The following is a 25740-nucleotide window of genomic DNA, read 5'->3' as shown; positions in this document are numbered from 1 at the left end:
GTGAAAAGAAATGCCCAAATGGACCTAGATATCCTATTGATAAGCTGCTGAAGGCTAATGTACTTGAGCAGCAAGCTATTAGCAAGGGGATTTGGGTGCAGGAGTAATGATACCTTGCTTTATTCGTATAGGAGCTTGGTCAATCCATATCTGTGGATACAATCTCCTCATCTCATGAAGGATATTATTGCCAGAAAGCCACAAATTCCAATAGGTGGTAAAGTGGCTCAGTGGTTAGTACTGCTGTCTCAAAACGCCATGGACCTAGGTTTGATTCTACCCTCGAGAGACTGTCTTTGTGAGTTGAGCCCAGGCCTCCCAGTCCAGAGATATGGATACTCTCACTGTGCCAGACTAGTGATAGTGTGGAACTCAAATTGAACACCATCGTTTTGAGATGGAGCTGTGCTTTGCTGCAGACGGTTGATCTGTAGTTTCTGTCCTTCAATATAAAGTCAATTGTTATAGTCAACACTGACCCAGAAATTATCTGCCTTCTTAATCCGTTAAATGCTCACTTTTGCATGCATTGTTCAGAGAAAAACAAAACAAGATGGATTTTCATACCCTATATATTGCCCTAGAATTTACAAGGCTTCTCTCAATCTCATTCCAAACTCTTTTCTCTAAAACTGACTCTATCCATCCAGTTGGCATTCTCTGAAATTAAGCCAATACATTTTACCCTAAAGTAAGCTTCTGTCCTCCAATTCATGTTATCGCTGACACTGCCTATTTTCATCTCTGTAATATTGCTCGACTTTGGACTTTTTTTAAGCTCACCTGATGATGAAATCTTCATCCATTCCTTCTTAACCTCCAGATTTGAAGATTTTAATGCAGTCCTGATTGGTGTCCCAGATTATTCATCCAAAACTCTGCTGCCCATGTGTTAACCACAACAAGTCCCATTCCACTTTCAATCCTGCTTTCACTGATCTGACTTGGCTCTTGGTCAAACAACAGCTTCATTTTAAAATTCTTATCCTTATTTTCAAATCCTTCCATTCCCTTATCATCACTATCACTGAAATCTGCTCCAGCTCGATAACCTCAGAGGTATCTGCGTTTCACTAAACTTGACCTCTTGCTCCATTTTTGCTGGTAATGCTTTCAGTTGCCTCAGCACCAAGTCCTGGAATTCCTTCCTTGTAACCACCATCTCTCTATCTTTCTTTCCTTCTTAAATTCTCTTCTTAAAACCTAACTCTCTGATCATGCTGAACTAACATCATCTTATGTGGCTTGATGATAATGCTTTGTTTAATTGTGACCCTGTTTCTTTCACACCTTGTGACATTTCATGATATATAAATATGCGTTACTGCTGCCCTATGGAAAGTATAGAGCTATGTCTGTATGTGCACCACATAGGCCTATCACATGATACCAATCAGGTGAGATGATGCTTCCCGATTTCTTCTGTATTATTTCATTGGATTCAGGGAAAGAAAACAATCATTGGGTCCAGCTCTGAAACTGCATTGTTGGGGCAGCCTGAGGGGGAAAAAAACAAAATTCAGATGGTAGCACCTCTTTGTGTGCAACACAGTTAACCTATGTATTCCAAACTGATGTCTGACAGATTCATGTGATGAGGGCATTATCATGTATGCAGTGCATGTCTGTCAGATATGTTGCAAATTGGGCAGTTTCTAACATCAATCAATAGGTAACACTAATTTGATTCCATTTGTACAATGACTGTTGGCATTTGCTGCAATCAGTGTATTTTTCTTCTTACTGATGCAGATGGCTTTTTGTTGTGCATGTTCTTTAGTTGGTTTTGGCCTCTCCAAATGTTCAACTCCCTGCGATGGTGTGCAGTCATTGAATCGTGACTGGTGATAGGCTGCAATTATGTTAACTAACAGGTAGTCTGAAGCTGGTGTGTTAATTATATCAGGTACAACACACGACACCAGGTTACAGTCCAACAGATTTGATTGAAAGCACAAATGTTCAGAGCCTCACTCCTTCTTCAGGTGCCAGTGAGAAAGTATAGATATCTGAAAAAGGGATGAGGCTCTGAAAGCTTGTGTTTTCAAATAAACGTATTGGACTAAAACCTGGTGTCATGTTATTTTTGACCTTGTCCACCCAGTCCAACACCAGCACCTCCACATCTCAGATACAATTGGCATGGTTTGATCACACATTTTCAGGGCTATTGAATTTAGGTGAAAGTGAGGTCTGCAGATGCTGGAGAGACTGTGTTGCTGGAAAAGCACAGCAGGTCAGGGAACATCCGAGGAGCAGGAAAATCAACGTTTCGGGCTGGAGCCCTTTATCAGAAATAAGGCCTAATCAATGTTTTGGGCCTCATTCCTGATGAGGGGCTCTGGCCTAAAACACCAATTCTCCTGCTTCTCAGATGCTGCCTGACCTGCTGTGCTTTTCCAGCACCACTCTCTCGACTATTGAATTTAGGCCCTAAGCAGTGGCACAATAATATGACAATGACTAAGTGGACAGTGTTCCCACATCTGACTTACAAAATTGTAGGTTTAAATCCCATATCTGAAAAAATGTAAGGTAAAATTGTGGGCTAATAAGAACTAAATCACTGCCTCATCAGCCCTCTCAGGAGGTTGTAAAAGATGCTATTATGTTAGAACATTTATATATGCTCCATGTTCATTTCTTGATGATCATTTCCAAGAAAACTATTGATTATTATCACATGCTTTAGCTGTCTGCAAATTGATTTCTGCAATTATGCTCAAAGGCAGCATCAACAGGGAGAAGGAGGCCACTGTCAGTAGGGCCATCACCCAAAGGTTACAATGGTCTCTTGATCCCAGCTCAGAGATGAGCAATGGCAAGTGAGAATTTTGGGGATGGAAATCATGGAGATAAGTGAGTGTGTGTGTGTGTGTGTGTGTGTGTGTGTGTATGTGTGTGTGTGTGTATGTGTGTGTGTGTGAGAGTGAGTGTGAGTGAGTGTGTGTGTGTGTGTGTGTGAGAGTGAGTGAGTGAGTGAGTGAGTGAGTGAGTGAGTGAGTGAGTGTGTGTGAGAGTGAGTGAGTGAGTGAGTGAGTGAGTGAGTGAGTGTGTGTGTGAGAGTGAGTGAGTGTGAGTGAGTGAGTGAGTGAGTGTGAGAGTGAGTGAGTGAGTGAGTGAGTGTGTGTGTGAGAGTGAGTGAGTGAGTGAGTGAGTGAGTGTGAGAGTGAGTGAGTGAGTGAGTGAGTGAGTGAGAGAGTGAGTGAGTGAGTGTGTGTGTGAGTGAGTGAGTGACTGTGTGTGTGTGTGTGTGTGTGTGTGTGTGTGTGAGTGAGTGAGTGAGTGAGTGAGTGAGTGAGTGTGTGTGAGAGTGAGTGAGTGAGTGAGAGAGTGAGAGTGTGTGTGAGAGTGAGTGAGTGAGTGAGTGAGTGAGTGAGTGAGAGAGTGAGTGAGAGAGTGAGTGAGAGACTGTGTGTGTGAGTGAGTGAGTGAGTGAGTGAGTGAGTGTGTGTGAGAGTGAGTGAGTGAGTGAGAGAGTGAGAGTGTGTGTGAGAGTGAGTGAGTGAGTGAGTGTGTGAGAGAGTGAGAGAGTGAGAGAGTGAGTGAGTGAGTGAGTGACTGTGTGTGTGTGTGTGTGTGTGTGTGTGTGTGTGTGTGTGTGTGTGAGTGAGTGAGTGAGTGAGTGAGTGAGTGAGTGAGTGAGTGAGTGTGTGTGTGCAGGTGAGTTGGCAGTAAAAGCAAGGTGGGGTAGCTGTAAGTAGACTCCCTCTTTCCCAATGCCAGTTCCCAAATCAGACACTGAGTGACCCCCCACCACCCCACCAGAAGCACGAAAACAACTGTGTTTCTGTTTGATTGTTGAACTCCTTGCCTTCTGACCATTTGTGGATTAATACCAGTATTAGTGGATGAAGTCTCTAAGTGTAAATGAATTATGGGGAAGCATGGTCTTATTATAATAGATTAGATTGGATTAATAATGAGAATATGGCTGGGTCCTTCCCACCTGATCAAATGCCCTTACCGTCTCCCTCTACCTTCCCCCACACAATAACATTTTGTTTTAGGAGGAAAAACCCAGGACTATGAATTAGTTTTCCAATTCAGTTTAAGTTTGTTTAAGAAGTATTTCTTTGACATTTACTTTCTAGCATTTCTCCAGAAAATTTAACTCATCTTGATCTGAATTTGAAGTGCAGTGAAATGACTGCTGTTGAGTTTCAACATTCTCATATCTCACATCTTTTAGTTAACCTATACAGTTCAGTTTTAATTTCACTTCCTCTAGCAACCTTCTTAATCCAATTCGAGTTGAAACATTGATTGTCAAGTTTCAGTCTGCGTTATCATACAATTAAAACTTGAGTCATGCTAAAAAAGACAAAATTTGACTACGTTTTTTGTCTTGCACAAGCAATTTTTCAGCAATACTCAACTTCTGCACTAAAATTATAATTATAAATAAACATGAATTGAAAGTATGCTTGTGTTCGCCGGATGTTGGAATAGTGTTCAAAGCCTGGCCGTTAGAGGTGTTCACCAGATCTGAGTCATTTCTGCCCAGAAGAAGAGGCAAGATTAGAGAAGTAGTAATTCTGCAACTGATCTGCTTTATTTTGTTCCATACTTTTTAGCAGCTGGTTCAGGCACAATGTAACAATAAGTAAAGATGTGGTTAGCTAACTGTTCTCTCAATGTGAGTTTTGAGGAGATTTGTAGCTCAGGTTGAGGTTTTGGATATAGGTTTGCTCGCTGAGCTGAAAGGTTCATTTTCAGACATTTCGTTACCTTACTAGGTAACATCTTCAGTGTACCTCAGGTGAAGCAATGCTGAAAATTCCTGCTTTCTATTTATATATTTGGGTTTCTTTGGGTTGGTGATGTCATTTCCTGTGGTGGAAATGGCATCATGGTAGCCCATAAATCCACCAACACACTAAAACAGCAGCTAATGAATTTGAAAGACCCTATACAGATAATGAGCAAAACTAACGTCATTTACAAAATACCGTGCAAGGACTTTAACAAACACTACATTGGACAAACAGGCAGAAAACTAGCCACCAGGATACATGAACACCAACTAGCCACAAAATGCCATGACCCTCTCTCACTAGTATCTTCACATATGGATGAGGAAGGACACCATTTTGCCTGGGGCAATACATCCATCCTTGGACAAGCCAAACAAAGACATGCATGAGAATTCCTAGAAGCATGGCATTGCAACCGGAACTCTATCAAAAATACAATCGAGTTCGACCCCATCTACCACCCCCTGAGAAAAGGAACGGAAGTTACTTCACCACAGGAAATGACATCACCAACCCAAAGAAATCCAAACATATAAATAGAAAGCAGGAATTTTCAGCATTGCTTCGCATGAGGTCCACTGAAGATGTTATCTTGTAAGATAATGAAACGTCTAGAAATGAACCTTTCAGCTCAGCGAGCAATCTTACATCCATGATCCCTCAATCCTGGGGTGAGGTGTGATGCAAACAGACTTTAGTTTTAATAGAGTTTAATAAACTTATCGAGATGTAAACCTACAGCAACCATATATTTATTCAATATTTTATTTATTAATATGTAATAAATATTTTTAAATTACATTCATGAAATATGGGCTTTGCTGGCTGGGCTAGCATTTTCTGCCCATCTCCAGTTATCCTTGAGGAATGGATTGAAGCATTCAAGAAGCATGTGCCCCCTCCACCTTGTGCCTTTCATCAAAGTTGTTTTAGAAGGAAGGCTTTCTCCCTCTTTCATACCTTCCACTGCACATCTTAAAGTGACAATGAAGTTGGTTTGAGATCCTTAAATGGGTATTAATTTGGACTTCAATTGGCCTACATGTGGGCAGGTTACTGGATGCCTCACCCAACTCCCAAATTATGGATGTAGTTAGGGGTAGATGGGAAGGAAATAGGCAAGCTTTCAACATATGTTGTGTGCCCCTGATCAAAATCATGTTCACTTGGGAGACACTAAAATCCAACCCTTTATCTATTACTGCAGCAAGACTATGGGTTTTAAAGCACTTCAGGATAAGATCCAGAATAGCACATATGGTTTCTCAGCGCTGTCACTCTGTCTTAGAACTTTTACAGCTGAAGTTAAAGCGGATCAGTTTTATTCCCATTTCAGAACAATCAGCAAGGGAAAAACTTAGTTCACTTGAGAACTTACAAAGGAAGAATCTCAAGTGGATGTTCACAGGCAAGTACTGAAAGCACTTGTGTTACATCGCTTTATACGTTATTTTTATATAAGTATTAAAAGAATTGGATAAACCAGTCCACAACTGTAAAAATAGCACAGATAGGAATACAGTGGGAGTCTGTTCCGTAGTGGTATGGGAATCCCACCAAATGCAATTTTTATGCTTGTGCACTAGAGAAAAATGGGTTTTGGGCCTTTTTTGTGAGATTGAAGAACACAGAAGATCTAGTGAGGATACATTTCAACACATCTCTGCCTTCTTCTAATTTTTCAGTGGCCAATGTCAGTTGTGCAGGCTGTCAGTGGTGAATAGGCAGATAAGGTAAAAAGTTGAATACTGGATACAAAAGGGAACCGTACAGAGCAAAGCCTTCTGAAAAGTTGATGACATTGCTGCACAGGCCAGTGGTTAGCTCAAGAGTAGGGCGGATCTTCTGTGGTAGGCAGAAGTCTTGTTCTCCCAGATATATGTCCTAAAGTGTAGTGACTGTAAAATCCAAACCTGAAAACAGAGACTTCCCAAGCTGTTACCATCTCCACAACACTTCCAAAGGGCATGCGGTTCGTCCTGGAGGATTCCCACTTCTGGTTAATGAAACAACAGATACAGGTGGAAGTGAATGACTGAAATGGCTTAAGTATTTTACAGTAATGACTAACAGCAGCAATAGTGTTTTGTTCAGGCAGAATGTTGGGCAACAGTTAAAATGTTGTAAGTAATTACTCTGTTAGGTTTAGTGGGTTCAGAAAGAAAATCTGTCGAGTCAAAACTGTGTTTATGGGCATTCAGGGAAACTGGGAGTCTGTTGGGAGAGGGAGAAAAAGAGGCAGCATACTAAAGGGGGATGGAGAAAAATTTAATTGTTGAACTTGGCAACTTTAGCTTTTGAGTAAATAGATGGGACCTTTTCTGTCAGAGTTTACTGGGTACATGTTATAACATGGTTTGTTTTCAATTCATTTGAGTAATACCTTGAAGACTAGTAAATTTATAATCTTGAAGTTTACTTCCACTGTGCAGATGAACTCTGGCTTTTGCAGTCAAAATCATTTAACACTGACTTAATTCTCTGTGCTCATTCCTGGGGGGTGTTCAGTGATATCAAGCCTTGTCTGCCACTGAGATAAACTGAGATTTTAAATGTATAATTTTGGTGAATGAATTAATGTGGCAAGTTAAAAATGATATGTACAGGTTATGAATGCCATTACAAAAACCATGACCCTTGTACTGTGCCATAAAATAACTTGTTTAAACAGAACAGTAAGAATTACAATATGCACATGTAACTACAGTTAGAGTGTTGGAAATGCTGCCAGGATTGCAGAGTTGATCAACATGGCTGGGACTTCAATTGATTTTCCTCTCGAATGCATCATTGGGTAACGTAGCAGACAAAAGCACAGCACCTGCTGATTAATATCCCTGCATGATTTGGTTTCAAAAATACTTAATCTAAAAGCTAAAATGGAAATCTATGTTTAGCTGTAACTTGAATATTGAAATGAATTACTATCTAGCACATTCTTTCATATACTCATCAATAATTTCACACCAAACTTGTAGCTGTAACAAGGTTTTAAAAACAATATTAGTCAAACGATTCATGTAAAATATTGGCTTTGAAGGGACCAGTACAACTGTCAAACTGATATGTGAATTATGTACAATGTATGGATCTTGAATGCAATGGCCATCATCATGGGCACCTACGAAGTAAATCATTTTTTGCCTTGCTGAAAATGCAGGTTCATGTTAAGTATTCTTCCAACAATGATAATAACATTTCAATCTCTCACCAAAGTGGGTATTCTTGTGTGATTCTTAACAAATGATATTGGCAGGCCAGCTGAGGAAAATATGGCTTGATCACATTCTTATTGATCAGCCACCAAAAGTTTACATTTCTAAAGTAGTCTCCATATACAGTGGCATGCATTTTGCCTCCTGTAGTATCCCTTTATTTGATGCAGCAATGTTCCCTTCTAAAATACGAAGCTGAGAGGTGGTTAACATGGTATTTAAACATCAGCAGGTGTTAGTTACAGCTCACTAATATATAATATATTTACAGGCATTTCAGTTTCTGGGCTAACATTAAGCTATTTGGTTACAAGAGTAGTATGTTTCTGTCAGTATGTCATGTTTCAAGTTCCCGAGTTAAGATAGAATCTGAGACCTTTAACATTTCACATCATAGAGTCATAGAGATGTACAGAATGGAAACAGACCCTTCGGTCCAACCAGTCCATGCCGCCCAGATATCCCAACCCAATCTAGTCCCACCTGCCAGCCCATATCCCTCCAAACCCTTCCTATTCATATAACCATCTAAATGCCTCTTAAATGTTGCAATCGTACCAGCCTCCACCACTTCCTCTGGCAGCTCATTCCATACACCTACCACCCTGTGTAAAAAAGTTGCCCCATAGGTCTCTTTTATACCTTTCCCCTCTCACCCTAAATCTCTGCCCTCTAGTTCTGGACTCCCTGACCCCACGGAAAAGACTTTGCCTATTTACCCTATCCAAGCCCCTCATAATTTTGTAAACCTCTATAAGATCACCCCTCAGCCTCCGACGCGCCAGGGTAAACAGCCCCAGCCTGTTCAGCCTCTCCCTGGCCTCTCAAATCCTCCAACCCTGGCAACATCCTTGGAAATATTTTCTGAACCCTTTCAAGTTTCACAACATCTTTCCGATAGGAAGGAGACCAGAATTGCATGCAATGTTCCAACAGTGGCCTATCATGTTAGGATATAATATCATGAGCATGTCTCAAAGTTATACTAGCATATTAAAGATGTAATATATCATGTAAAATTTCCAATGTGGATTTTAAAAAGTTGGTGTTAAGCAGAAAAGAAAGACTAACAAGAAAAGGAGCTGAGAAATTTCACCAAATGCATTCTGGATGTGGAGAATCCTCCAGTGTCTTCTGAATGTAAACATCCCCATAATTTCTGATGTAATGTGCATCATTGTTCTATAATAGAGAATTGAGATAAGTATCCATGTTATAAAAAAACCCTTCAAACGACATGCATTCTTTTTAGGGGTCCCAAGGAAAGAATAGAGAGCAATCTATAGTTGTAACAATGTAAGGAAATACATTTACAGGTACATGGCACCTTTAATAGATAAATAAAGCTACAGCAGGATTTATATGCAATGAGTGCGGTAAATAAATTGTGGATTAATGCATTTAGAAATGATGCACAATCAGAATATTTTAAGGTAGAATATAAGAAGGACTTTTGGATGATTTAACATCTGAGCAGTGGCAGGTGACAAACAGTGCATTGAAAAGTTCGAGTAGGAGATAGCCAAGACATGGAGACAAATTCACTGTCTCCATACTACTGTAGTGACCAAGATGAGAAATGTTGTCAAAGTAAGAAGTGGTAATGATGACAAGCCAAAAACTTGGTTTATAGTTGAATGAGAACATGATTGAAAGTAGGCTCATTTAGTCCAATACAATTGTTATGTCAGGGATGGAGTCAGTGGTAAGGGTATGGAGTTTGCAGACAGGGCCAAAAATGGCCATCCTGATCATTAGTTGTAGAATAGTGTTTTGCCCAAGTTGGGATGCTGATGTGGATTGAGAAAGGTGATGGAGTGCTAGATCTAGGACTCATCAAATCACCAATTGAAGCTGACCGCATGTTGGTCTAATGTTTTGACAAAATGGAGGAAGAGAAGGGGCTAATGCTTGATTGTAGGGAAGATCTGAGGTGAGAACAGGAGGGCAAGACGGAAAGTTATAACTAGCACTAATGAGTTGATAAATGAGAGTGTAAGAGTCCCTATTAAATGGACAATGGAGGGAAAGGTTTGGAGGAGGATAGTGTAATAGATTGTACCAAAGGATGCAGTGAGGTCAAATAGGATAAAAGATAATGTGCTATAATTATAGTATCTCAGTCACCATTGTCACACGGAGACAGACTTGACTTTGTTCTGTAAGAGAAGCAAAGCCTGACTTGCGGAATTCAAAGGACTTTCAATGCAAAATTTGATAAGGAACTGGGAAATGACATCATATTCAAGAACTTTGCAATAAAGGGGAAGTTAAAGATGGAAGTAGTGGTTTGAAAAGATGGAGGAGTAGGAAAGAAGAGGGAAAACTTTTACAGAGAGGAATGTTGGAATTAGAAGAAATATTTCTTGCCATTTCACCTTGAAAGGTCAGAATTAAGATCGTCTAAAATAACTGCTCAAAGCCCAGTATGTCATCACCAGGTCACCCTTTACTTGTGCACAGTACACAGGCTGTGGCCAGCCACATTGGAGTCAGTCGCTTGATCTGAGGAGATTCTAATCTTCTCATGATATATTTTTCTTTCCATCTCCCCCCCCCCACGCACTACTGCCATCAAGCAGTAGTGCTCATATTTGTCCTTTTTTTTCCTTTTTTCTAAATCACCTGCTTATATTTATTTTTCTCCCCCCCACATAGTGCTCATATTTCTCCTGGTTATTTTTTGTTTGGTTTGTTTTTTCTGGCTGTGGCCAGCCAGCTCAGAGTCAGTCCTCAACTGAGGAGATTCTAATCTCCTAGTTATATATTTTTTCCTTTTCCCACACTACTGCCAAATAGTAGTGTTTTTTCTCCTGGTTATATATTTTATTAAACATAATACAGTTTACAAAACAATTAACACCCTCAGCTATATACAAAAACAGCAATTTTACAAGGGAGAAGAACAACAAACCAGGCCCAAACCTTACTGTTCAATCAGTTTTCAGGGATATGAGGACAAACCTCAAATCCCATTTTCAATCATTGCAAAACAGTAACAATGACATTTGTACATAAGAGTCCAATTACATAAAATAAAGCGCATACAATACAGACCCCCAGCAAGCTACCTATCCCTCCCATCTTCCGGCCACTCTAAGGCAGCCTGCCCCACATCCCTATCAACTCTCGGTCCGCCCCATGCTCCTTCCAGTTCTTGGTATAGCCTGACACACCTTCCGGCCACCTCTAGGACTGCCTGTCCTGCTTCCCCCCCTCTCCCCCGCCCCCCAGGATGGCAGCAGTCAGAACAACCTACTCACCTTCTGGTTTCCCTAACCGCCCTTCGCACCTTCCAGCCATCTCCAGAACATCCAGCCCTGGTACCTGCCTGGCGTGACAGTGCTGAGGATGGCCTACCCACCTTCTGGGTCTCAGTCTGCCCCAACGTACCATTGGGCTCTCACTCACCCAGATGCATCATCTGGCCTGTAGACTGCCCTGACACCTTCCAGCCTCCTCTAGCACAGCCTGTCCCCTTTGCTGGGCCAACAGCACATAGGGCAGCCCATAAGCCTTCTGGTTCTTGGCCTGCCCCTACTCACCTTCTGGCTTTTGGCAGCTCTGACACACCTGCCAACCACCCCTCTTCAGGACAACAGCGCTCAGAACAGTCTACCCAAGTTCCGGCTCTCGGGACAACTGGCATTGGGGTGGCCTACCCACCCTCCGGCTTTCGGGACAGCCTACCAACCTTCAGGTTGACAGGATGGCCTTCCCACCCTCCGGCTCTCAGGGTGACAGCTTCCAGGACAATCTATGAGCCTCCCAGCTCACAGTAAGGCCTGCCAGACCCAGGGACACAAAACAGTGCAGGTGATAAACCCAACAAACAACAAGACAAAATTACCAACAAACTGATTCCTTTCTGGTACAGAGTCCATTACCATAAACAGTTCTCTTCAAAATGTAGAGTCCATTCCCAGAATCAGAGTCCACTCCAGTATACAAAGTGCATTGTCAGAAATGGAGTCCACTCCAAACTGCAGAGTCCACAACTGAGGGCAGAGTCCACTCCTGAACACAGCAAATGCACACCCCACAGCACACAGATGTTCCATCTCCATAGATTCCTGGCCCATCCACAAAGAACTAGACCCACTCACAGGAACATACTACATTGTGAAGGTGCAGTTAATTCACAGGGGTTTGGTCAACTCCCAAAGGCAAGGTCTACTCCCGAACTCCAGGATGCAGCAAGTGTTCACCTCCCAATGTGCACACAGGTGATCAGACTTTACAGAGGCCTAGTCCAAGGGTCAGGTCTACACACAGGAACAGCTCACCTGGAAAGATGTATTTTCTCACAAGGCCTCAGTTCAAACACCAAAAAAGTGAAGACACATACAAAAAAAACACAAAGAAAACTAGAGTCCAAAGGCTAAGTGCTGCCACAAAATCAGCATAGTCCCTTTCTCAAAAGTATTGGAGAGAAAGATTAACACAGAGGCTACAACTAGCCAGTGAAACAACAATACCCTAATGAAAACCGAATTACACCTAAAACACATTGACTGTGTGGATCAGGCAGTTTAGAAATCATTTCTCAATAAAAAAAGGAATACCAGTTAAAACTTGGCTGAATAGTTCAGGAATCAGGTTTTCCCCCAAAAAACACCAGAAACCAACAGCTACAGTACACACTGGATATGAGCAGCCAGCTTGGAGTCAGTCCTCAACTGAAGAAGATTCTAATCTCTTGGTTATATATTTTTTCCTTTTCCCACACTACTGCCTAATAATAGTGCTTTTCTCCTGGTTATATATTTTTTTTCTTTTCTTTTTTTTTAAACCCCCACACTACCGCCTAACTGCAGTAGTGCTTATTTATTTCCCCAGCACCCATGTTGTGTGCGTGCAGGTGTGTTCTCCTGGTTATATTGGTCAGCGAGGGCTTTTCTGATTGGCCCAGTTTAACACCCCCAATGAATTACTTTGTAGTCAATGAGGACAACCAAGTCCCAAAAAATACAAAGCCATAAAGCTGAGGCTGGAGAATCCCTGGACTCAATGGGATTAAACATTCCTGCATACCGCCAAGACCAATGTGAAACAAAGACTTAATAGATATATATGCTTACAACTGAGGACTCGGATAAATACTAATGGGCTACTGGTTACAATGAACTATTATTTTGGTCACCAATGACCAGAGGAGCAGCAGGGAACATGAACTGCTTTATAATGGAACACAGTTTTCTAACCTGGAGCTATGTACCCTATAGCATAATGAAATATTGTAGTTGTGAGATTTACTTTAATGTCATATAGCAGATATTTTAATTTTATTTTCAGAAATTAACTGTATTGATAAACTTTATGTCTTTGGTGTTTGTTTAAGTAACAGCTAATACGCAATTTGATTATTCTTCTTGGTAAACATTAACTAGCACAATCGTGTAACAGGAGAACATTGTTTCTACAGTGCAAATCCTTATGTAGCATCAAGGTTTTTTTGAATATAATGACATATTAGCTAGAATCCCGACTTCTGATGTACAAGCAGTTTATTACCTTTAATATAAAACATACGGTGTATAGGTGTCACCTAAAGGTAAGCACTGTATACACCGTTGTTGATAAAATTACAGTTTATGTTGTTTTATCCTCTTTATAGAACTCCAAAAGACTATTAATGAAATTGATTCTATTGTAACCGTAAAGCCATTTTCTTGAAATAAAGCACAAAGACAACAAAAGTTACTTAAAACCCAAGATACCATATTAGCCTTCAGAGCACCCTGACATATCAAGTCACACTAAAATAGCAGGAACCAGGTGCACACTCCCGTATTGAACTTTAAGTGATTTAGTACCCATCAATAATCTTTCTAGGATGGCCAGTTCTTCAAATGCAGCTTAATGTAACTTCAACTGTTAATTTTCCATTCTGGTTGTGTAGATTCAAATTGTACTTCAATAATTGGCATATTTGTATCACATACATATTCTCCATGTGACAAATATGCCACATAACATGATTTACATTATTAATGCCTTTATTTAAGTTAATTTCCATTTGAGCATCATTGTACTGCAGGCAACTTTTTGTTAGACCTTCAGGACATCCTGGAGTCACAAATGAGATCAGTATCAATTAGGACAAGTTGTTTGCACATGTGTATCCTGTTTCAACCCCTAATCCATCATCTCCAACAGGTTAAAACTTTTAACTGCCTGTTTTTATTTAATCACCCTGCTCCCATTTTTATCAATTGTGTCTGAAATCACCAGCATAAGCATTCTTCCTTTTGATTGTTCACTTTATGCTGATAAATATAATGTGAAGATTATTACAGAATTCACATTTGTAATTTATGTGCAGCCTGTTGAAAGGATGATTTACATTGTTAGTTTAATTTCTTATAATGTAACTGTGATGGAGTGTATTACCTATATTACAGACTTTTGTTTAAAACTTGATTTTCAAGTAATTAATTTGGACATCTGGTGTATCCCACCACATGTTGAAAAGCAACAGTGCTCACTAATGACATGTTACGTATACGTGGCTCAGTTTCAGTGGAATAAATATATTTTATATGTCCCCAGAGGCAAGTTTTTCAATTCTTAGTTTAAGTATGAAAGAAAAAAGATGTAATTCAGAGTTCAATAAACATCAGATGCTTTCCAAGAAAATAATCCACACAAAAGTTGTTGTTCGGGCTAACAAACTTTTAGAGTACTGGCATGCAACCAAATCAACATTTGACAGACAATGAAGGGTTGGGTGCAGCATGAAGCAGCGTGGCTGGCAGGGGCTTTGACTGTAACTCATCGTGTGAAGTTTTCAGCTCAAAACGTTAAACCAAAAACTCATTGCATCTTTTTTGATACTTATAAACTTAATTGCTGCAATTGCTCACTGTAACTCATAAAAGGTCCAATGGCACACTTACAAAAAGTGCAGGAAGAAAGGGGGTATTTGTCACAGTGTCCTGGCCAATTCTTATCTCTCAACCCACATTGCTAAAGACATATTATCTTATGTTTTGTTGCCATTTGTGATACCGCCCTGTGTGGGACTTGACTGCTGTGTTTCCTAATCTCAAATCAATGGCGAAACTTCAAAGGTACTTCGTGGACTGTGAAGAACTTTGGAAAGCTCTGTGGTCATGAAAAGTGCTTGTTACGTACAAATGTCTTCTTTCTTTCTGCTATGGTTTCGTGAAGAAATAGCAGAATAGTGGGAACACCTCTGGGGAAATTCTACACCACGGGGACAGCCTCAATGGCTACTCATAGTAAAAGAGAAGATTTAATGAAATATTGAGCAGATATTGCAACACTATCAGTTTTTCCTTTGGATTTTCAGCATCTACAATGTACTGCTTTCGTTACCTTGATACTCTTCTGGTTAAAAATATTTTTTCTCTATTGCCCGGTCTGTATCCATTATGAACAAGCAGAAAATATATTTAATTCCTTAACCACTCAAAATCTTCCACAATCTTAAACAATTCAACTAGCTTTTCTTCACAATAAGTATTGTATTGATTAAAAGATCTGTAAGTTGACAAACTAATACAACATCAGTTTTTCAATAGTATAAACTTGTCTTAATTTGTTTCATGGAAAGTGAAGAAAAAAAAGCAAGTGGTAGAAATCTGAGATAAAAGCTGGAAATTCACATTAGGATAATCAGCATTAAGAGACAATATGGAGATGTGAAAATGTCATTTGATGCAATTTGAGAGAAGGCCACTTTTGGAAAGCCATATTTGATGCTGTTTGATGCACAATGCTGGATAACAGAGAACCAGTTCAGCTCTATGCTCTATCAAATGTAGGTGACATTGATGTTCTGACTGAGCTGTAAGTTAGGAATGTCAGTTTGATATTCATCCTAGCTTTGCTAAGAATCCAGGAAGCAACATCGCACAGCAATATGACATATATATTACGATCAATTGGAATGCATTAGTACATGATTACTTTGCTAATAATATTTCCAGCAAACATCTTTCCTGAAGTGATACATGGTAAAATCTTGATTTTGACAAAAATAGTAAACATTTGTCTTAAGTGTTGTCATGTTCTGATAATTTCCTGTTAACCACTTTGCTACATGAATTTTCTGATTGTGTTAGAAAACATCCTGACTTTAAGTAATGAAAACCAATTGAAAATAAGGAACAGCTCAGGCAACAACAATAACTAGGAAAAATAATTAAGTTTCTGTACTGCAGCTATTCATAGAAATGGTAACAGATGTCTTTTGAGACTTCAAGTGGTGTTAACATCTCAACTTGTTTTTCACAGATTGGTTTCAACTAGACCCATGCTTCACACATATAGCTTATATTATACAATGAATAAATTATATACCAACCCGCCTGACTGACATATGCCAAAAAATGAATTGATATCTACGAAGGGTGATTCAACTTTGGTTCAGTAAAACAAATCTGATAGACAAATTAGATGCTTCAAGTTAAACTTAGGAACGTACAAGTTAGAAACAAATGTAAGCCTCCATTCAATAAGATCACAGCTGATTTAATTGTGCCCTTAACCCACCTACCTATCACCTATATGCTTATTAGTCAAGAAAGAACTATTCTTACTAATTTTAGTTAAGAAGTAGCCGGCATGAGTAAGATGTATTTACAGATAGCACTAAAAATTGGAATAACTATAGGATGTGATAGGATGGGCAGAGGGAAACAGTTTCCTCTGGTAGGAGAGCATAGAATATAGAAAAAATGACCTTGAAATTAGAGTGGGTCAATACAGTGATGATGCTTCACATGAAGGAGAGTGGAAATCTGGAACTGTCTCTGAAAACAAAGTAGTTGATGCTCAGCCTTTGAAAATCATAACTGACTTTGAACGATTTTTGTTAGCTAAAGGGTGCTAAAGGATGTTGGAGCAAGGAGAGTAAATAAAGTTTAAGCAGATTCACCACGCTGTAGTTAAGTGCTGAACTGGCTCAAGTGGCTGAAAGGCCTATAATTGATCCTATATTTCTTCCTATCCCCTTTTCACCTCTGTTTGCTGCTTTTCAAGAAAATTCACTTTTTGTAAAACGTCATGAACATTTAGTGAAAAGTTGATTTTGTCAAAGCAATGCTAATTTTATTAACAATTAATTTATGCAACGTTTTGCAATCACACAGTGCAATCAGCAAATTTTTCACGCCAAGTCAAACATTGAGTTAATGAGCTTAATAAAATGGATTGCTATTGCAGGCTCACTCGCCCATCTGTGTCATTGTTGTTTCTTGCAGTAAACCAGGCTTGGGTATTGGGGGTGGTCTTAAATTGGAAATTACTTTGTAAAGTGGCTTCTGACAATCCATCTATGGGCCAAAGACTGAGTGATATCCATTCTGACTGCAATTAATCGCACGGGTAATTTTGTCATCTGCAAATGTTTTATGACATTCTAAAGAGCACAAACAGAAAGACTGCTGGAAGTAATTGTCTCAGGATTTTGTTCTAAATACCTTTAGGCCATACTCTAACAAGTATCAATTCTGGCCTGTTGCCCTAGAGGGTACAAGAGTCATATCTGGCTTCACCACACAAGTTGTCAAGGGGCACTTGTTTCATACCCTTCAGAGATTTGCATTTATATCATGCCTTTCACCACCACAGTACATCCCAAAGCCAATTAATATGTTTTAAAATGTAAGACAAAAGATTTAATGGGGGACTTCCTCTATTTGTTGAATCCCGCCCTGCTCTTGGAACACACTACAGGAAGCTACATTGCTCTTGGAGCTGTTGACCAATCTGATTTGTCAGCAGCTTCAACAGTCCAGACAATGCCCAAGCTCCACAGTGGACACTGCCCTGACTAAAGAAAAAAGCTAGAAGAGGAGAATGATTCCCCAAGATGGTAGCTCTCAGGGTTTTTAAGAGTCAGTAAGATTTCCAGAACTCATTGGAGTGTGGGCAGGTTCTGTTGGACAGATAGCATGGAAGGATTGGGGTGGCATCTTGGAAAGGATCGCCCTTGATGCATACAAAGCATTTTCTGAATGAAATGGTGTCCCCTCAATCCCACCTCAGTTCATATAGGCCTTTAAATATTGCCTGCCCACTTCTGCTGACTGACTTTGTTGATCTTGAATTATCTATTTTACAAATGATGGGCTGGTTGTGGGTTCTGTATCTGCCCACCCTCTCCTATGGGGATCAGTTTGGGGGTGATTGCAGGTTAAGAGGAACCCTCCAACCACACGGGATGAATGTAGATTTCTCAGCGTCCTCATTTCCCCTCCCCCCACCTTATCTCAGTCCCAACCCCTGGATTCAGCACCGCCCTCTTATCCTGCAATCTTCTTCCCGACCTCTCCTCCCCCATCCCCTCTCCGGCCTATCACCCTCAGTCTCACCTCTTTCCACCTATCGTATTCCGAGCACCCCTCCCCCAAATCCCCCCAACCCCTTTTATCTCAGCCCGCTTGGCACACCAGCCTCATTCCTGAAGAAGGGCTTATGCCCGAAATGTCGATTCTCCTGGTCCTCGGATGCTGCCTGGCCTGCTGCGCTTTTCCAGCACCACACTTTTCAACTCTGGTCTCCAGCATCTGCAGTCCTCACTTTCTCCTATGGAATTGGAAGAGTTGTTTTTGAAAATGTGTCATAATATCATACTGAGAACTCTCTCTAAAACTGTACTGGCTCTAATAGTAATTGTTGTTTTGATCAATGATAACTTCTTTTTTTTTTACCCTTGAACAGGTGTCTTGTTCACTACCATGTTGTTTGGCCCTGCGTTTGGTTTTATGTTGGGTTCCTTGTTTACAACAATTTATGTGGATGCCATCTTCATTGACACAGGTTAGTCTTAAACATTGTGATGCGAAATAATGCATTATGAACTGTGATGTAAAGAATGAATCATTTGTAGAGTTTTGCTGCTATTTGAATTCATCAAAAAGTAAACATGCATTGGTTAACTGTCAGGACGCATCCCCCATAGGTAAAATCAAACACAGGTTACATGGCAGAGAGAGAGGATCAGCACTCTGAACAGCCAGAATGCTAAAACCAAAACAAACCAGAGAAAAGCTGAGCTGGGAGAACTGGCCACTCGCCTTTCAATGTACAAGTGCTGTTAGCTATAATCAAATTGGCCCTGATACCCATACAAACCAGATACCCCAGGACCTCTGCATTTATGACCACTCTCAAGAAAAAAGCCAAAGTCAGAATAACTTCATGAAAGGAGCAGCATCGTAACACCTACCCCCTTAAAAACCAGCCACCAATATCCAAAGATGGCTTCATTTGAAAACCCCTAATCTTACACTGTTAGTGCACTACAACACATATACATTACATTGACTATAAATATGCAAACTAAATTCTATTAAAGTCTATTTTACTCCTGCCACCAAAGCCTCTATTTCTCATCCAAGTCTCAACAATGCATCGGCAGTCACGTTTTCTCGACCTGCCAATTTTCAAATTGAATGGCTGCAGCAACAAGCTCCACCCAAACAGTCTGGAACTTTGTCGTTAAATTTCTCCTCAAATTTCAATGGGTTATGATCAATGTTTATAATTGTCTCAGATACATTACTGGACATAAACATTGAAATGCTGTAATACAAACATCAAGCTCAAAGTCCCCTTCTCAACTGTCAAATATTTCTGCTGATGAATGTTCAGTTTTCTGGAGAAATACATGATAGGTCTTTCTGTTTTCTCATCCTCCTGTAAGAGCACAGCATCAACACCCACATCACTCGAATTGATAACCACCTTGAATCAATGCAACAGTCTTTGTAACTGCACTGACTTTGTGATAGTCCACACACAACCATTGGCTACCATCTGGTTTTAGCAGCATTACCATGGCTGAGTTCCAGTCACTGTAACTTATGTCACCTTAGAGCATGCATTTAATCTCCTTTTGAACCTGTTCCAACTTTAGAGGGTTATGTCTATAAGGATGTTGCTTAATTGGAACAGCATTTCCTATATCTACATAATGCATAATTAAGTTAGTACTTTCCAGCTTATATCCACATCTCTTCCCATGTGATAGCAATAATTCTTTTAGGTCATTTTGATTTTCCTCTAGAAGGTCATAGAGTCGTAGAGATGTACAGTATGGAAACAGACTCTTCGGTCCAACCCGCCCATGCTGACCAGATATCCCAACTCAATCTAGTTCCAGCTGCCAGCGCCCGGCCAATATCCCTCCAAACCCTTCCTATTCATATACCCATCCAAATGCTTCTTATCCCAATTTTTGACAACTTCCTCATTGTCCAATTTAATCCCTCCCCCCTTAATTTGAGGCATGTCCAATTTAGAATCCTCTGCACTTGGCTCTTCACTCTGTGTTGTAACCAATACACAGTCTCCTTTTACATTCCTTTCCTGTCAAAATACCTTTTGAGCATATTCACATGACACACTTTATGAGATTTCTTTCTGTCTGGAGTCCTTATCAAACAGTTCACCTCTCTCAATCTCCTTTTGACTCGATAAAGTCCACTAAACCTTACTTTTAAAGGTTCACCTATTACTGGAAGTAATACTAACACTTTATCTCCAAAACCAAAATTGCAAGTTTTTGATTTCTTGTCTGCTTCCTGTTTCAGTGTTTGCTGTGATACTTCTAAATGCTGTCTAGCTCTATGTAATAATTCCCGAAAATTTGACACAAAGCCCAAATATGTGGTCTCTGAATTCTGACTTACCAATTTCTCCTTAATCAATTTTAGTGGTCCTCTCACTTCATGCCCAAAAAACTAATTCAAACAGACTGAATTTGGTTGATTCATTTGGTGCATTTCTGTTCGCAAAAAGTACAAATGGAATTCCGTTATCCCAATCACTGGATAGTCTTGTCGATAAGCCCTCAACATGGTCTTTAATGTCTGATGCCACGTTTCTAGTGCTCCCTGCAATTCTAGATGGTGTGCAATAGATTTGAATTGTTTTATTCCTAAGCTGTCCATAATTTCCTTGAATAACTTTGATGTAGAGTTTGACTCTTGATCTGATTGTATCTCTGTGGGTGGTCCATATCTCATGAAAAATTTGAGTTACTCCTCTATAACCCTTTTAGCTGTGGTACTGTGTAATGGAATGGCCTTTGGAAACCTAGTGGACACATCCATTATTGTTAACAAATACTGATTCCCACCTTTTGTTTTAGGTAGGGGTCCTATGCAATCAATTAAGACTCTTGAAAAAGGCTCCTCAAATGCAGAAATAAGTATTAAAGATGTGGGTTTTATTACTGCCTGTGGTTTTCCAATTGCCTGAAATGTATGACATATCTGGCAAAGTTCAACTCCATCCTTGTGCAATCCAGGCCAGTAAAACAGTTTTTGTATTTTAGCTTGAGTTTTTCTTACCCCTAAATGCCTTCCTACTGGTAGTTCATGTGCTACCCACAACACAACCTTTCTATAACCCACTAGCAATATGACTTGATGAACCTTTGTGCATTTCTCATCTGGCTGAACATATGATGGTCTCCATTTTCTCATTAAGACGTAATTTTTAAAATTGTAGCATTCAGGGATACATTCGGATTCTACCTCTGTGTATGTTTCTTGATACAATTGGTTTAGTTTCTCATCTTTCTGCTGTAACTCAGTTAATCTCTCTGAACTCTGCTTTGTCATCTGTTTGCTCCTGGTTTGTCTCGATGATTTGATCAAACAGGGTCTCTGATAATTCCACTTCAACTTTCTTATCTGTTCTGTTTGATCTCTCCTGTTTCGGCTGCTGATTTTGGGACCTCATTACCACACAGCCTGGACAAATCTTAGGATATGTGTTCTCCAATACCTCAAGTTGCCTGAGATTCCACTGGCTTTTCAATTGCAGTAGACAGCTCTCCTACCTGTGAACCAGCTATATCATTAGCAAGCACAAATTGTATTCTTGGAGTTGAGACTGTCCAGTACTCCTAGCATGACTTCTCCACTCTTCACTGAACACCCTAACTTCACTCTACATAGTCATAGAGACGTACAGCATGGAAACAGACCCTTCGGTCCAACCCGTCCATGCCAACCAGATATCCCAACCCAATCTAGTCCCACCTGCCAGCCCATATCCCTCCAAACCCTTCCTATTCATATACCCATCCAAATGCCTCTTAAATGTTGCAATTGTACCAGCGTCCACCACTTCCTCTGGCAGCTCATTCCATACCCGTACCACCCCCTATGTGAAAAAGTTGCCCTTCAGGTCTCTTTTATATCTTTTCCCTCTCACCCTAAACCTATGCTCTCTAGTTCTGGACTCCCCAACCCAAGGAAAATACTTTGCCTATTTACCCTATCCATGCCCTTAAAATTTTGTAAACCTCTATAAGGTGACCCCTCAGCCTCTGCCGCTCCAGGAAAAACAGTCCCAGCCTGTTCAGCCTCTCCCTATAGCTCAAATCCTCCAACCCTGGCAACATCCTTGGAAATCTTTTCTGAACCCTTTCAAGTTTCACAACATCTTTCTGATAGGAAGGAGACCAGAATTGCATGCAATATTCCAACAGTGGCCTGACCAATGTCCTGTACAGCCGCAACATGACCTCCCTACTCCTGTACTCAATATTCTGACCAATAAAGGAAAGCATATCAAACATCTTCTTCACTATCCTATCTACCTGCAGCTCCACTTTCAAGGAGCTATGAACCTGCACTTCAAGGTCTCTTTGTTCAGCAACACTCCCTAAGACCTTACCATTAAGTGTATAAGTCGTGCTAAGATTTGCTTTCCCAAAATGCAACACCTCGCATTTATCTGAATTAAACTCCATCTGCTACTTCTCAGCCCATTGGCCCATCTGGTCCAAATCCTGTTGTAATCTGAGGTAACCCTCTTCGCTGTCATAATTGTCTCACCGTGAATTCCCATTTTTCTGGCAATAGTCCCTCAGCAGTACATATCTCCTCATCTTTCAACATTAAAGATTGAGAGGATCGTGTATCTCTTAATATTGTAACCTCTTACCTGCTCCACCTGGCCTGTGAGAGTAAACTTTACCTTTGCAGGTATATGGTTTAAGAAGATCTGGCACTTCCTCCCTAACCAACCTCTGACCAGGTTGTACATTCTGGTGCAGCTTCCTAGCCTCCACTGTGCTTTTAATTACTACTCCGACAAAATTCACTGGCTTATCCTGTTTTCCTACACCTGACTTCCCAGTGTTTCTTCTAACCTGCCAACACTGTGATTTCATGTGGCCTACTTTATTGCAGTAAAAAAAATCCACCGGAGTTTTTTAACTTCTCTTTCCCTTACAAGGGTTTCCTTTTTACCCTGTGGTAAGTTATCCTTATGATCTTCACCTTTCCCTTTCCACATGAGGATTTCTCTTTTCCCCAATTTCTATCCCTCACAGATTGAAACTGATGTTGAAAGCCAAACTTTGATTTATGAACCAATTCATAATCATCAGCCATTTCAGCTGCTAATCATGCCATTTTAACTCTCTGCTCTTCTATACGAGGTCTCACTACCTCAGGAAGTGAAGTTTCAACTCCTTCAAAATAATTGTCTCTGTCAGAGCGTTTGCTCTATTTTTAATGCCCTTTCCACTAATCAAAATTATTTTGCTTGATCCTTTCAAACTCAAAATAGGTTTGACCAGGGTTCCTCCTTAGATTCCTCAAAGGTTGTCTGTAGGCTTCTGGCACAGGCTCACATGCACTTAAGATGACTTTCTTCATCTGTTCATATTTCCCAGATACCCCCTCTGATAGTGATGCAAATCCCTCACTAGCTGTACCTACAAGTTTTGTTTGGATCAACAAAACCCACTTGGTTATTGGCCACTTCATTTGTTTAGCCAAGTTCTCAAATGAGGTGAAAAAGGCCTCTCCATGCGTCTCATCAAGTTTAAGCAATGCTTGAATAAACTTAAACAGATCCTCACTAGGCCTTTGGCTACCATAGGTTTGCTCATCATCACTTTCTTCCTGACTAAGCTTACCTTCAGTCTTCACCCCCATCCTTTTAAGCTGACTTTTCTGTCTAAGTGCCAATTGCTGAAATTCCAGCTCTCTCTCTTTCCTCTCTCTCCTTTTCTCCCTCTTCTCTCTTTCTCTCTTTCTGTTTTTCTCTGCTAAAGCGATTTGTTCTCTTTCCCTTTCCTCTGTTTTTAATCAAATGTCAAACAACATAATTCCTTCTTTTTTTTTAACTCAAGCAACTTCATTTTCAATCGAACTTTAGCCATCTGCAAAGATTCTGATGTTGTTTCCAGCAGGTTTAAATGCTGCGCTATCACTCTAATTATTTCTCTTTTTCTTATGGATGAAGGTAGCTCCAACTCCAGCTTGACTGCCAATTCCAACCTTATTCACCTTTTGTAAAGTCCCCAGAGTCACTTCTTCCACTCCCAGAAAACTCTTAGTGATTGAAAGACCCAAGCACTGTTTGAACTAACTGAATCCAAAACCTGGAACAAACGTCACTAACACCTACCACTCGCTGCCTTTGAGTCTAGCAACCCTAATCCCAAATTGGAACTATTGAATAAATCCTGCAAAGAGCCCTCAAGCTGTTATGGCCAGACCCCTCAATACATTTCAAGAAGGTAGCCCAGACCCTAGATTTTCTAGGTGTTTTAAGCAGGTGTAAAGTATATATACCAGCAGTGATGCAGCAGAATATTTATACATGAACAACAGAATATAGAATAGCATAACTTAACTGAAAACCTAATCGACTCTATTGCAGCATAATGATGCTGTTCCAAATACTTGCAACATCTCCATAAACACACCCTTAGCAAAAAAGGTTAAATCAAACACAGTTTCTTACAAGAGAGATGTCAGAGAGAGAGAGAGAGAGAGACAGGATTCAGCATGGAACTGTTTCTTTGACCAGCACTCTAAACAGCCAGACTGCTAAAACCAAAACAAACCAGAGATAAGCTGAGCTGGGAGAACTGACCACTCCCCTTTCATTGCACAAGTTTTTTTTTAAAAGAACTTGAAAGCCTTTTGCCTGAAACAGTATCTGTTCGGTGTTATCAAATTGACCCTGAAATCCATACAAACCAGACACCCTGGAGCTTCTGCATTTACGATCCCTCTCAAAAGAAAAATCAAGGACAGAATAACCTTGCCAAAGGAGCAGCATCATCACGCAATATTGCACTCACTGAAGTATGAGTCTGAATTATGGCCTCATGATTCTAGAGTGAGACTTGACTTTTGACAGACCCAATTTAGGGGTGAAAGGGTTTCTATTAAGCCAAGGCAGAACAGAAAATATATCAAGAAAAAAAAAGATAAATCAGAAAAAAAATCATTGGACCATACAGAACTTGAATCATGCTGAAAAAACACACTTAATCAAAGTTTATAATATTTCAGTCAGACATTTGCAAATATACCAGTGGAAAGAGGAGTAATATATTTGGATTATATGAGAAGAGTGTGTTTATTAATTGGCAGGTGAATTTTGATTAGCAACGATATTGATATGGAAAATACACCAGTTTGATGATGACTGACAGTTAACTGTTAGGCTTTGGTTACATTTAAACCAGGCAAGTTGGCTCAGATTGGTTATGTCATAGCCCTTAGAAACAATAGCTATCTATATTTTGTGACCCTAAGAAGTGAGGAAGAGAAGGGCTCAAAATATTCACTTGTGGATGTAGGAAGTTACATATACTAAAACATAGGAACCTATTCCTTGCAGGCAGAAAGAACATGTACACACATTACAGCTTTTTCAAACATAATAGCTGAGAGCCTGTATGTTCCTCAGGGTAATGCCGTGACAAATCAGTGTCAACCTGCCTGGTTTACATTTAAGTAGAACTTGTGAGT

General features: G+C 40.1%; 1 protein-coding gene across 1 annotated transcript in view; it reads left to right on the top strand.

Moving 5' to 3' along the window:
• LOC140484852 (solute carrier organic anion transporter family member 3A1-like) overlaps positions 1–25740 on the top strand; it is a 314802-nt gene that overhangs the window by 202704 nt on the left and 86358 nt on the right. Inside the window, exon 4 of the mRNA XM_072583601.1 lies at positions 18665–18763. Coding sequence (XP_072439702.1) covers positions 18665–18763 — 99 coding nt within the window. The remainder of the gene's footprint in view (positions 1–18664; positions 18764–25740) is intronic.

This window comes from Chiloscyllium punctatum, chromosome 2 (genome assembly GCF_047496795.1).
Source record: "Chiloscyllium punctatum isolate Juve2018m chromosome 2, sChiPun1.3, whole genome shotgun sequence".
NCBI lineage: Eukaryota > Metazoa > Chordata > Chondrichthyes > Orectolobiformes > Hemiscylliidae > Chiloscyllium > Chiloscyllium punctatum.
This window is presented reverse-complemented; position numbering and strand designations above follow the sequence as displayed.